Source organism: Boleophthalmus pectinirostris, unplaced genomic scaffold (assembly GCF_026225935.1).
Source record: "Boleophthalmus pectinirostris isolate CB_2022bp ecotype Guang Dong unplaced genomic scaffold, ASM2622593v1 HiC_scaffold_9, whole genome shotgun sequence".
Lineage (NCBI taxonomy): Eukaryota > Metazoa > Chordata > Actinopteri > Gobiiformes > Gobiidae > Boleophthalmus > Boleophthalmus pectinirostris.
The window spans coordinates 13,614,216-13,627,790 of record NW_026571541.1 but is presented as its reverse complement, the minus strand read 5'-3'; the positions used below and the strand labels follow the sequence as shown (position 1 = coordinate 13,627,790).

At 37.0% G+C, this 13,575-nt stretch overlaps 1 protein-coding gene across 5 annotated transcripts in view; it reads left to right on the top strand.

Moving 5' to 3' along the window:
- The window catches only part of LOC110163566 (rho GTPase-activating protein 42), an 82,733-nt gene that overhangs the window by 48,460 nt on the left and 20,698 nt on the right, over positions 1–13,575 (top strand). For all 5 annotated transcript variants that reach the window (XM_055166851.1, XM_055166850.1, XM_055166848.1 and 2 more), the window contains exon 4: positions 953–1,024. In XM_055166851.1, the coding sequence (XP_055022826.1) occupies positions 953–1,024 (72 nt within the window). The remainder of the gene's footprint in view (positions 1–952; positions 1,025–13,575) is intronic.

Below are 13,575 nucleotides of genomic sequence, written 5' to 3'. Positions count from 1 at the left end.
TATTTTGGGACGAAGAAAATGCATTGTGATTAACGGCACCAAAGTCAGTGTTCAGATAAGTGTAGCAAGAAAGTGGATAGTCCATTTGATGCGATACCTTTAAATGAGTGCTCCTTTCATAGATGTGTTATAGCACCCAGGTCGGGTTTATCATGCGCACTCACTGCTCAGAATAACACCTTAAATCACGTTAAGAGCCGCGTCATTCGTGACTCTGGCTCCCATAAAGTACTCCTACAGCCAGCTGATGGGCGAGAACCAGGATCTATTTTAGGCACTAAACTTTAAAGTCACGTTTAACGACAAGGTTCAGATAAAATGTTTGGCCATTTAATATTTACTCATAATGTCCCCTGTAGTTAGCATCCAGGTAATGTCTATTAGTACTGCGCGTCACAAGTTATACAGATAAAGTAATTTTGTTTTCTATCTAGTTGGCTTACAATTGATTTAAAATTTGCTCAGTAACGTAGTGTAGACTTCACTGTTTTGAGAGAAAATATAAATCGACAGTGGCCTGGCTTCCATTCTAGTCTACCCAGAGCAGATGTGTAGGCTGATTCACTTTTTGCATTCACTTTTGTATTTTGTTTATCGTGAATGTCACTGTATAAATCCAAGGTATTACTGTTATTAAGAATAATATTTTTGGTTTCTGTATTACATTACATTTATTTTGAGAATAATATCTGAGACAACAGGAAGACAGAAGCTTTGATTTCCCCTTCCCAAAAACATATATTCGTTTTGTCAGTTTTTGCTTTTGGTGTCTGGTCTGTCATTTTGAAAAATTACTCATCTGTCTTTTGAGATTTTTAATTAATCTATTTTCATTTTTTGCGCATTCCATTTAATATTGTGTTTTACCTTGATTTTTAAAAAGTAAAAATCACGTATGTAATTATTCCAAACTGTATGTTGTTCTGACATCTGTCTGTCTCTCTTTCACTAGATCCAGAATGCAGATGATGTTTTGATTACTCCCTTGGAAAAATTTAGAAAGGAGCAAATTGGTGTGGCGAAGGTAAGAGACCACCTACACACGCAATTAGCATAGGAACAGTGGGGGAGATTTCATGTTCTCTCTTCTCTCTCTCCTCCTCACCCCTCCATGGCTCCTTCAGTGTGCAGTGATTAATTCTAAGTTATTTGTAGCATAAAGAAATGCTCCATATGTAATGAGAGCCTTACATAAATGTTCTTTGCATGTTTGATTCAAGGGATATTACTGGTGTTGCCAGTGCCAACGCTGCCTTTAGGTGGCATTTCTGGTGTACTTAATGTATAAGCAATTAGCATCACAAGTGCATAACCATACATACTTTAGAAATTCTTCATAGTATGACTGATTATATAAGTAGATCTACAGTGCATATTAGGGATGGGCATTAGATGAAATTTTCTTAATCGATCGTCGGAAGAATTAACGATCGATTATCGATTAATCATTAACGTTTTTATATTAAAATGATCATCATTATTATTACTATCTGCACTACTAAAACCGTATCGCTAATTTGCATAAACTCAGCGAAGATAAAACTACAGCTCTTGTGTCACTGATGAGGTCAATTTCTGTCGGATTAAAAGACATGACTCAGTGGAATACAGGTTAGTGTGATCATATTTGCAAAACCAGGACACCGAGGAAGGTGGGGACTCGTCATCGATATTGCGCGACTCTCACCTGGTAAAGCTTTTTCCCACTGGACACCGAAACATATGTTCCTACTTTGTACACTGTGCACATGGACTCACACTTGTCCCGAACGCACCGGAAAGCGTGGACTTTCTTGTAGAAGTCATCATTAAATACGCATTTGTGCTTCGGCACGCTGCAGACTGACCAAATGTTTGTGTTTGCTCGCTCCTTCTGAGTGCAGAGAGACACATGTACAGACCCCTGTTTGGTCACGCTACGCACAGCAACCTACATTCGGTTTGTTGATTAAAATTAACGTAATCGACGAAATTCTTAATGATCAATTATCGATTAATCGATTAATCATGCCCATCCCTAGTGCATATACACAGGTTACACAATTCGTCAATCAATGTTTTAAAGGTCCCATATTATGCAAAATTGATGATGAGCATGTTTTTTGGGGGGTTTTTTTCCACACATGTTTGAGTAATCCTTTATTATTAGTCTGACTACATTTCCAATAAAGCAGTAGTTTTCAACTGAACAGCTACCCTTTGCTTTTAATTCAGTAGAGATTGGCAATTCCAGGGCTGAAATTAATCCAAATGATTCTAGTGAAAGTATATGGAGTTTAAAAACACAAGTGGAATGCTTCCTGTATTTCTGCATCACAAGGTGGAGTGTTTTTTTGGTTTGGGAGAAGTACTCAGCCTAAATATGCAGGTATGTTTTTGATGAGGAAACAACATTATAATATATAGATTTAAAAATGAACCTTTAAATACACTGAATAAACTAGCCAGACAAGACACCTTTATATTTGTGTTGGCTGCAAACCCAGATAGATGTAGCAAGTTGTGAAAATATATATAGTTAAAAAAACAACTATCTAGTGTACTACTGTTGCTCTGTTCATTTGCTGTTTGTCAATGTAAGTCATAATTAAGAGTTTTGTATAGATTGTGTTGATGGTGCAAATGAGACACAGGAAAAGTGCCAAATGACAATGCCAACTCTATAAGGGGCTTAAGAATGTGTAACAAGATAGAGAGGTGAAAAATGAATCTCATTTCATTCTGTTTTGTGTTGTCAGTCAGTGGTGTTTGTTCTGCAGTATGATATACTGTAGAATTGTAATAGCTGTTATTATTGCTGGTAATGGAGCTCGTCAGTGACTGTCCAACCCCCAGTTCTGGAAGTAAATTTCTCATTCATTTTTCCCATAAACATTTTGGAAAACAAAATAAAAAAATATAAAAATAAAACTTTGCAAGCTTGCTCAGGGCTAATCAGCTACAAGACCACAAGTATAATTTTATTTAAAATATATTTCTCAAACAAAGCATTTTGCTGAATCTTGCGTTTTATATGTGCTTTTGGGTTTTAAAACAACCGCATTTGGGCCTTTGAACTATTAATACTTGAGTTTTTGTATAAGAAAAATGAATGGAAAATGTACTTCTGACAGTCACTGTTGAGCTGCACATGGTCTAAATAGTTTTGTAAAGTGTTCCTTTGTTTCTCACTGTGTATTGTCTGGTGTTTAAAATGGTAAAAAGGGTTGTTATGTTGTCTCTAAGGGCACCATTGGTCCTGTTGACAATGAATACTAAAATAGATTAGTGCTGTCTTAATATTATTGCTATCCATTAAACATATCTAAAGTTGTGCTATGTAACTTTTCTGGTAGATGGTCCACCCAATTCTTATCACAGTGAAAATGCATGATTTCAAGGTATTTTTCAACCATAAAAACACAATGCACCTTTAATGTACTGTAAAAACTATGTATATATCTAGCTCCTATTTACCTTCACTGCAGTACTCCACAAGGCACCTCCCTGCTCGGACTACTGCATCTGAACTGTTCTCAATAGTTGCTGTGTAGTAGGTGCTTAGGGGCTCCGTAGTTCCACAGTGGGTGCATGCTGGAGCAGGAGCTGACTACAGAGAGCAGTGTGGGCTCATAGCTACCAGCCATGCTTTCATTCACGGCCAAAGCAGAAGAGTCAAATAAAAGTAGAGTTGCCAGCTTGTGGTCATTCCCTGGGTGAGATCACACAAGAACACGCAAATCCCTCCCACCAACTTTCTGGTTCTTTGTCTATAAGCCACACTGTTGGAGTTTTGTATGAATCATGCACAGATTTTCTTAGTATCAACTATGTAAGGTGGTCCTGTCCATTAAAGTCACTTATAAAATGTTCAGTTTGGAAATGATTGATACCTTGTACTAATATGCAAAACTCAGTGCATTAGCACTCTCTTCATCATTACTAACTACAAATTCAAACTAGAAACTATGTAATGTAAGACTTTTGCAAAACATATACTTTCTCAGATTGTTTGATTTAACTATCAGTTTCTGTTTAGACCACAGGAACTAAAATCTAAACCTAAATAAAGTTAGACAGTTTTGTGTCTCTATCAAATGAAATGCTGCAGCTTGTGTTATTGATTTCAAAGTAATATTTAGGCTTGGTAAAATAATTTATCTAACCCAGATCGATATTCAAACTAGTATGTATACTCATTTGAACATGCAGTGACATCACACTGGGGGTTTTCTACATGTATTTCTATGGTGGATTGTTTCTGTTGTTACCATAGTGACACATATGAGCAAACACAGCCAAAAAGGTTTGAAAGATAGTCTGAAGTCAAGAAAAAGGAACAACACCACTAATGCTAGCTAGGTTGTGACTGCTATTTTATGTGTAAGAGACTTTTTAACAGCAGAAATTAAAAGTCTAACAAGCGTCAGATAGAGCAGTGCTTACAATTAGCACCGCATCCCCATCAGCTACAATGTATCAAAAATGGAAAAATAATATAAATAGGACCTGTATAGTTTTATAATGGCTGTGATCTTTATCAGATGTAAATGGCTTTTATTCACTAGGATCACTATTGAGCTTTTAGGATTAATATTGAGTTTGAAATTTTAGTACCATGACACCACTGGTATGATCACAGCATTAAGTTAATGCAGCCAGACTCTGACAGCGGACTGGACACAGAACACTGCTGCTTTATTCTGTCCATAATTAAATCAAACATTTTACTGTCTGTCCCTCAGTTCCCAGCGTTGCATCTCATTTCTCCTGTTTACAGCACGGTTCCTTAAAAGCCACAACCCCAGTTACTCCCACTACCTCTTCACTTCCTCCGACCACTTCCCCCTAATTGCTCACTCTCCTTTAGCGGCCCATCCCCCGCTGAACATTAACTCAACCAAAGAGAAAGAGGGAGAGATAAAAGGCAGACATCACGAGTGACTGAGCAACTTTCCACAGTTCGGGGAAACTTGAGATTTGCTGCCGCCTGACCCAGTCCAGTTTTTGTGCTTCGTGCTTCTTCCAGCGTCACTGCCAAACGGGGAGGCTGCCCTTATTTGGGTATGCCGAGAATAATCCCGCTGAGGTCATGGAGCAGCAAAACAGCTTTTAGGCACAAGTACAACATTTCTACATTGTAACAGATTGAACACAGGACCATTTAGGCTCACTCTGCTTCACACAAGGCTAAACCAACTGTTTGGAAGAGAAAGCTTGTAATCTGTGGAACAAATGCAAAAGGAGAGTGAACAACAATAGAATGTGCTCTGCCATATGTGCCTATACTCACAAGCATGGGTCTGAAATGATCCTTGTATACATCCTGATAATTCCTTCAGTGTATATATGTCCAAATAATAACAAATTGCTAAATTAACGATAATATTGGGACTAATTCATGCCACTGACTAGGGGTATGCAAAAATATCAAAATATCGATATATCATGATTCTAAATTTGGTGATACAGCATCGTTATCATGGGCTGAGAGTATTTGTTCCTTAAATATTTTTGGTTATTTTTTTATATTTGTTTGTGACTGCACTACAATTTTGTTGCTTATTTACTTGAAGGAAACTTGTTCATGCCATATACTTGACACTGTTTTGATTATTAACGTTTATGTATTTCATATTCATTTTGTACAAGTATTGGTTTAAAATTTAAAATTAAAAAAATCTAAAATGTTCTAAAATGTATTTGGTTTTAAACACAGTATCATGTGCAATGTATCGATTATCTCTTGTAATACTATATTGAGATAATACTGCATTGTGAGCCGTGTGTCGTGAGTCATATTGAATCATGAGGAAGCCTGTGATTCCCAGCTGTACCACTGACCAGAGATGGGGATTTGCAAGTCTTGACTTGGACTCGAGTCAGACTTGAGTCACTATTTTTAGGACTTGAGGCTTGACTTGAAAAAATTGACAAAGACTTGGGACTCGACTTGAACTTGAAGGCCAATGACTTGGGAGTTAACTCGGACTTGAGCTCTGTGACTTGAGAAAACTTGATGCTTCTCCTAAAAGAATATATGTTTTAGACAGTATTTTTTCCCTTTATAGTTGATACATGTGGTGCTTAATTTTACAGGAACACTCTGGAATATGTTCGTCCCACTTCTGTTATTTTGGATGTAACTGAAGTACTGTGATGTGGTATCCTCAAATGTACTACAGTAATGTACAGTACAATACAGTAAAGCAGAGGGAATGACATAGAACATGATCCTTCCATTTCTGTGCAGACTGCATGACAAAATAACTGTTATTAAGCACTCTTAAATCTGAATTCTTTCTGTTCTGACTGTAATAATTAATAATAATGAACTGCTAAGCGATATTTGGTAATTTTTTTGTTTAAGGATTTGAAATGACTTGAAGCTCAAAGCAGACTACTTGGACTTGACTTGGACTTATGGCCCAGTGACTCGAGACTTGACTTGAACTTGCCTGCCTTTGACTTGGAACTTGACTCAGACTTGAGGTCAAAGACTCGAGACTTACTTTAGACTTGCAAAACAATGACTTGGTCACACCTCTGCCACTGACATAATAACCAAAGACCAGATTTAAACCACAAAAAGTATTCTAAATCTACAATACTTTTAAAAAATCATGAGCTACAAGCAGAATGAAACACTTAAGTACTTAGCTTGCATCTGTAATGAGACATAGTTAGTTATTAGTTCAACCTTTTACAGCTTAAATCTTGTCGTGCAGCCAAATAATAACCCAAAATTTCCCAGTAGTACAAAGAAAAAGTACCCAGCTTTCATTGAACTATAAGTGGATACAGTATTTATCGTGACAGGGCAATGTATTCAGTATCAAACCATATACGAGCCTTTTATAATGTTTGCAGTCCATCCATTACTCAAGATTAAAAGAATGTTTCTCTTGTCATTCCAGGCAAAATGTCAAACCCCTCAAGTAAATGATTGTTTCCTTAATGGGGTTTCTGTGCTTATTTTAGAAATGATAAGGAACTGAACTTCATTTAACCTCAAATAATAAAATAGCAAGCATTTTTGGATCCACAAATATTATTCAGTGTCATTCTTTTATTTGCAAGACTTGACCGACCTTCAGTTCCTCTTTCATTGGGGAAAGTACGTCGATGAAAACAAAAAAGACAACACTTGCAGGCTCAAACTGGCGGGGGCAGTTTGCTCTATTTATTGCTCTAGATTGTAGTTTTGCTCAAGGGTCGTCATCATTAGTAGTACCACAGGGCATCATCATAGGAGAGCAATGCAAACAGAGGCAGATGAAAATCAAATGGACAACAATAAATTAAACCTTTTCTTTTCAAACAGCAAACTCTAGTTACTCACACTTCACTTTACTATGAACAACTATCAGTTCCTCCTCATTGACCATATGGAAACAAGATAAGTCATGCCCTGTAAACAAACCAGGACGAACAAAGTGACCTGACGAAAGGTAAGACTGAACCTTTAACCTTATAAGTTAAAGGTGATTTCTGTTTGTGGTTGAGGGTCCGTTGCCGCCTTGTCTCCATAGAGATGTTATTGCTATACCCAGAATCTTTAACAGTAGGACATTAACCTTATCAATCTCCATGGACATAAGCAGGTGACGCCACCAAACCAGGTGGAGCGGCAAGTGGGAATGTATGTTTTTTTAAGATATGTGATTCAAAAACATCCTTGCCTTCTTTGGAACATTGCAGAAAAAAATCCAGCAGAAAAGTTACAGAGCACATTTTTAAATATGTAAAGGATACATTATATTTTAAACAGGGTGAGCAACTTAAACAATGGAGTGAGTAAGAAATAGTTCAATCTATTCTGTGGTTAGGGAAAAGGTTTTAGAAGACATGAAGACTATTATTTACATTTGTGTCTCGATGTTGCATTTTTGTGTTTCAAAGTTCACATAAGCGGACTCCAGAAACACAGAGGAGAAGAACAATGCAAACACAATGAGATGGGAATATAACCGATAATTTGAGCCTCTTCATTCTTTACTGCAATGACAAACTTGGAAGAAACGTAGAATTCCTATTTTATTGGTATCTTTGGAGATGGAGTGATCTTACATTGCAGTATAATCTCAAAAAAATACTAGCCACGAATAGAGATCAACGCAAGGATACACTGCCATATATAACAACCAGCTTCAGGCGCAACTATATAACTTTCCTGGGATACAAGTATTCCATAAAAACCATGGGATTTCTATCAAGGTCTCCAGGCCAAGGCACGTACTGTATGTGGTGCACATGACTGAAGCTGCCTACACCACGCTGTCTTTGAACGTACCTCTGCAAAAAACAATGTGTCAAAGCCTCTGCTGGGAAATGTTATTATTATCATGCCACATAATATTAATACAATCCTTGTTTAGTGAGTAATGCCGCCAACACAATTTTAGCTGTAATAAAATCCGAGAGAGCGCCCTACAAAAGGATGAATTCAGTTCATATTATAAGCAGTAGATAAGATAAAATCCAGTGAATTCAATTGTATTATTAGATGTTTGTCTTGTCAGTGTTCTTTATCTGACCACTAAAGCAGAAACACAATGAAAATGATTTTGAAATGAATGTAATTACTTGTGGCCAGTGGAGTTTGCCTTTTTAAAGAAAGCAGCCATGCATCTGGCTAAATACAAAATGTAATTTTGCATAATAGCCACTAAAAGTAACTTTATATTGTAAACTTATATTTACTACTTCTGCTACTATTTCTACTAGAACTGTGCAATCATATATTTTTTTTCCTGTTTCTATATTATTTAGTCTTATTAAAAACTAATAAAAATGGCTTTCACTGTTATAGTATGACCTTAATATGACCCTATACATAACAATGTTTTTTTTTTTATTATTGCCATTTTACACAAAGGTGTTTTATTTTTCTTGCAAAATCTGAATTATTCACTGAATCACATGCTTTTACTGATAGAGGATTAACCGTATAATAAATTAAAGACCAAAGCATAGCATTGGTGTTTAAAAATGACTGAATATCAATCTCGATTAAACTTTTATTACCTGCCATAATTCCTATTTCTATTGCTCCTTTTACTACTGCTACTGCTGTTACTACTTTGTAATGAACACATTTTCTGCATAGGTGAATGGGCCTCATCAATTTCCCTATTTTTTTTTTTTTCTAGAATGCAAATACTAAGAATTAAAAACATTACAAATACATACTATACATTTGAATGGTAAACCATTGAAATTGTTGCTTCTTTAGCCAGTGACATGTGGACACAGTCAGTCCACAGTGGAGTGATTTAGCCATAAATGTGTTCGAATGTTTATAGCGCTGATTGTCAACTATGCATGAGCCCTGGAATTATGCGCTGCAATATCTTCCCACTGCTCAGTCCTGATTTTATAGAAACATTTTGAAGAGTGAGTGACAGGATTATTATTGTGTTATTGCTTTTCCATGTAGCTCATTCTCTGCTTCTCAAAGTGACAAATCCCGTTAGCCCACTGTTTAATGGTGTGCCGTTGACATAAAAATCAACATCGCAGTTTTATAACATCTTAGAGTGGAAGACAAGGAGGGAGTTTAATTTGCCCCAACAAACTTAGACGCTGAGTTACATCATGTAGCTGTCTCTACATTTTTGTGAGTACATGTGGTATCTACTTGATTTTGCTATGATAAAAAACACTGGCTGATATTCTGGTTCAAAGAAATGTTAAAGTTGCCTTTCCAGTCATTTTCCTCACTTCAGAGAGAGCTAAGTTTATCTTCATCTAAAAGATTCTTTCTGGATTCAGAAGATGTAACTTTAAAGAGAATTTTGAACTTTTAGTGCTTTAAATGTATTCTTTCTGCTTGGTCTGCTAGATCAGAAGTTTAATTTGAAGGACTGTAATTAGCGATTCGCAAAGGCTGTTCATATTTAGATAAGAACATGTCCTCTATATAACACTTTCTTAACTAGCTGCTAATTGCATATTCTTGTAAGTGGTACATTAGTATTTATTCAACTTTTATTAGTATGTTAGGACATTTTTGTACATGAAAAGTAAATAAGTAAAAAATTTATTCTGGTGCTAGCCCTTAAAACCACTCTTTTTACCAAAAGCCTTGGATCATAATTCTTTTAGTAATATGTTTAACATCATACAATTAAGCAGTACTAAGGAGTTAATTATTAGGATAGCATAGTCCAATTTGCAGTACAATTAGGTTATGCAGAATAAGACATTAATAAGGGCAAAATAAATACTAATTACCCACTTGTGTCAAATTACCCACTTGCATGTATGCAAATTAGCAGCTACTTAGATTTTAATAAGTGTACCCTAAAATGAAGTGTTACAAAAATTTGGTATTGGTTTGGCTGATAATATTTCAAACTTCTCTCAACTTTTTTTCTCCTGGATGCATTTAAAATGTTTTTTAGATTTAGAACTGAACATTCTCTTCTAATTGCAGTATTATCACTAAGAAAAAATCACAATAATATAGTTCAGTCTGTTTTGCTCTTGATGTCAGCGTAGTTTATTGTCAGGCATAATGTTATCTTCTGAATCAAAACTTCTGGTAATTTGTTCCATCCATCTGGTTTTGTGACCAATGAAAAGAGTTATACAGAAATAAGTAATACAAAAAGTTGTTTGTTGATCCTATACATTTATCAAAATAACATCACTTTTTTATGTGACTGGCTAAATGAAATATCTGTAGCCAGTGCTGTATTTCATTATCCATCATACTTAAGTCAAACCTCCCAGCTGTTTGTGTGAACAGTAAATGCATCATCTGAAATTTGGTAGGTTATAGTGGGGCTGGGTGCTGGAACATCTGGAATAATTTGTTTTAATCTACAAAACCTGGGAAAATTACACATTTATCACCCAGGTTGTGTGGAATACTTTCTTGGACTCTGAAGCACAGATATAAGCACCCATGTTTTTCCCTTATATTGGAAGTGTTTTGTTTACCTGTGAAGCAAATATATCTCATTAGTGTGTGTTAATTGGCCCACTTCTTTAAGCATCTGATGTGTTCTTGGGGTGTGTGAAGTTAGATGAGGAGGGACATGTTTTGGCTTGACAGCAAAGTAGCTGTGTTCAAGCTCGAGTCCTATTTTCTTTAGTTCCGCCTACAAGTGTGGAAATGAAAGCAACTTGTGTGTGGTGGAGCATCAAAATAACCTGGCTATTTCCTATTTAATCACCATTCTGGACCCAGCACCAATTAGCCTCCTCTAATAAGCTCATAGGGGTAGGCTGCGCTGTTCTCCGCTTTCAAGTCACTTCACGGAGAATCCATTATAAACGAGCTGAAATATCCACACACGTTACGCATAGCTAGCCATTGATGTTGGTATTATTCCATGGCTTTGGAACAACTCCAGTGTGCACAATACAGTAACCCAGGACTTTTTTTTTTCCCCGTACACACAGATTTGACATTTCGAGCTGCTTACTGCTGTTACCATAGCGACGGAAGGCTCAGATGCTTTGGCCCTGAGGATCGTTAGGCCCATGTCAAACTGGTGATGTGGAGCCACTGTCCAAACACTCCTCCTCCTGCCTCTCCCCTGTCTCTTCCCTCTGCGATTTTCCTCCAGCCAAATGAGAGCTTCTGACAGACAGTTTTGCCTCACTATTCTGTGACCATTAGGCCTACCTTGGGACACAGAATTCAGTGTTATGTAAGACTAAAGCATATAAAAGCAGGTGTCTTCCCTCTTTTGGAAATACGTATTTAAAGGTATATGATGTAACTTTTCTGGGGGAGGGTCCGTGCCCTGCTTGTCTCTTGGAATAGTCCACTGTATGACATTAAACGTATCTATCTCCATGAAGAGAGACAGATGACCCCAGCAGGCCAAGTTACAGGTCAGATCTATAAAGAGGCAACCTGTGCTTACAAGAAGAATCAAGGTATATTTGAGCAAAAAAAAAAAAAGAAAAATGGTAATTGAATGGACATGTTTAATGCCATAATGTGGAACATTTCAGGCAAAGCAATGACATCTCAATAGACAGTGAGTGGACTGACGCCTTATTAGAAAAGTTACATAGTGCACCTTTAAAAATAATGTGTGTTTCTTAGTTTCACACGTGCAGCTCACTGTCACTGTCCAGTTTACACACTGCTACCTGAGGTTGCTTATAGGTAGCCATTAAAAGACAAAATAGTGCAACAGATATACACTGCCACTGATGTTCCTCTCAGTTGTGAGCGGAGGCAGCCAGGGATCAGGGCTAATTAGAACCTGGAGATTCTGCGGAGGCTAAAAACTGTAGCGATGATATAAAGATAAGATGTGAGGAGTGGAAGTAGAACTAAAACTAAAGCTAAAACTTAAATAGCTCAAAACATGTAAGTACAAATATTACGGCTGTGCAAAAATATCTAAATATCGATAGATCGTATTGTTTAATGTGATGATAATGCAGTCAATATCATGGGCTGCTGTACCGAGTATTTTTTGGTATATTTTACAAAATTATTTTGTTACAGAGCTACAGTTTTGTTGTTAGTTTAGTGGCAGGAAACTTGTTTAAGCAACACTTTTGACATTTTACACTTTAAACAGGCATGTTTCACATTAACTTTGCACAAGAAGTGGTTTAACAAAGACTTTTAATATCACAGCAATCATTTTGCCTTTATTTTTTATTGAACTGTATCGAGTTGATTTGAAATATATCAAATTGAAAGTGCACTGAATCGAGATATGCATCATATCGTGGCCTATGTATCGAGGTATGTATCATATCTGCAACTTCTTAATGATACCCAGCCCTAACAAATATTATAAAAGCCACCATTAAGCAGCTATATTCCCAATTGTGGTTATCAGATATTTCCTCCCTTATATCTTGATAAAATTCTACACGATTTCATCCTGCCTTAACTCCAATGATGATCACGTTTTTATACTTTAGTATGCTACAGACACCTTTGTGAAACACATGCTCATTTTTAGTACACACACCTACTACCACAGCAGGCATGAAAGTACTTTTAAAATCTCCATTGGGTTTGCCAGCTCCACATTCCACACCAGAGGAATGCGCCTCACAATATACTCTTCTGCATCTGATTTATTCATGAGCGTGAACAAAGCAATCAGAGGAATAAATCTGTGCAGTGCTGGGTCCATGTGTGTTTTAGCCCCTCCCATACCCGTCGATTGCTCCGGTTCACAAGCACAGCATTCGTTTTCTGTCACCAACTCCCAACAACTCTATGTGGCTCCGGGCGTGAGATCTGTCCACATCTCGTCCCCAGCCACGTGTTTAGGGCTTCAAAGTCTCTCTCTTCCTCCTCCTCCTCTTCCTCCCTTGTGCGTGCCCTCCTCTCCCCAATCACTCTTTGCAATTTAAATGGCATATATATGTATTCCTTCTCTGATTGCACAAACATATCCAGCAGGCGGGGGAGTACACAGAAGCCCAAACACCTGCTCTTTTTGCTAAGGTTGTCATTACCGTAGCACGCGTTTGCACACGTCCGAGTCTGGATCAAAACAAACCAGGACACAAGCGGTGACTTAATCAGGCTGTTCGCTTCTCTTTGCCTCTGACTCACTGGCTTTGGATGTGCGGATGAAAAAAAAAAAATCAAACTTTCTG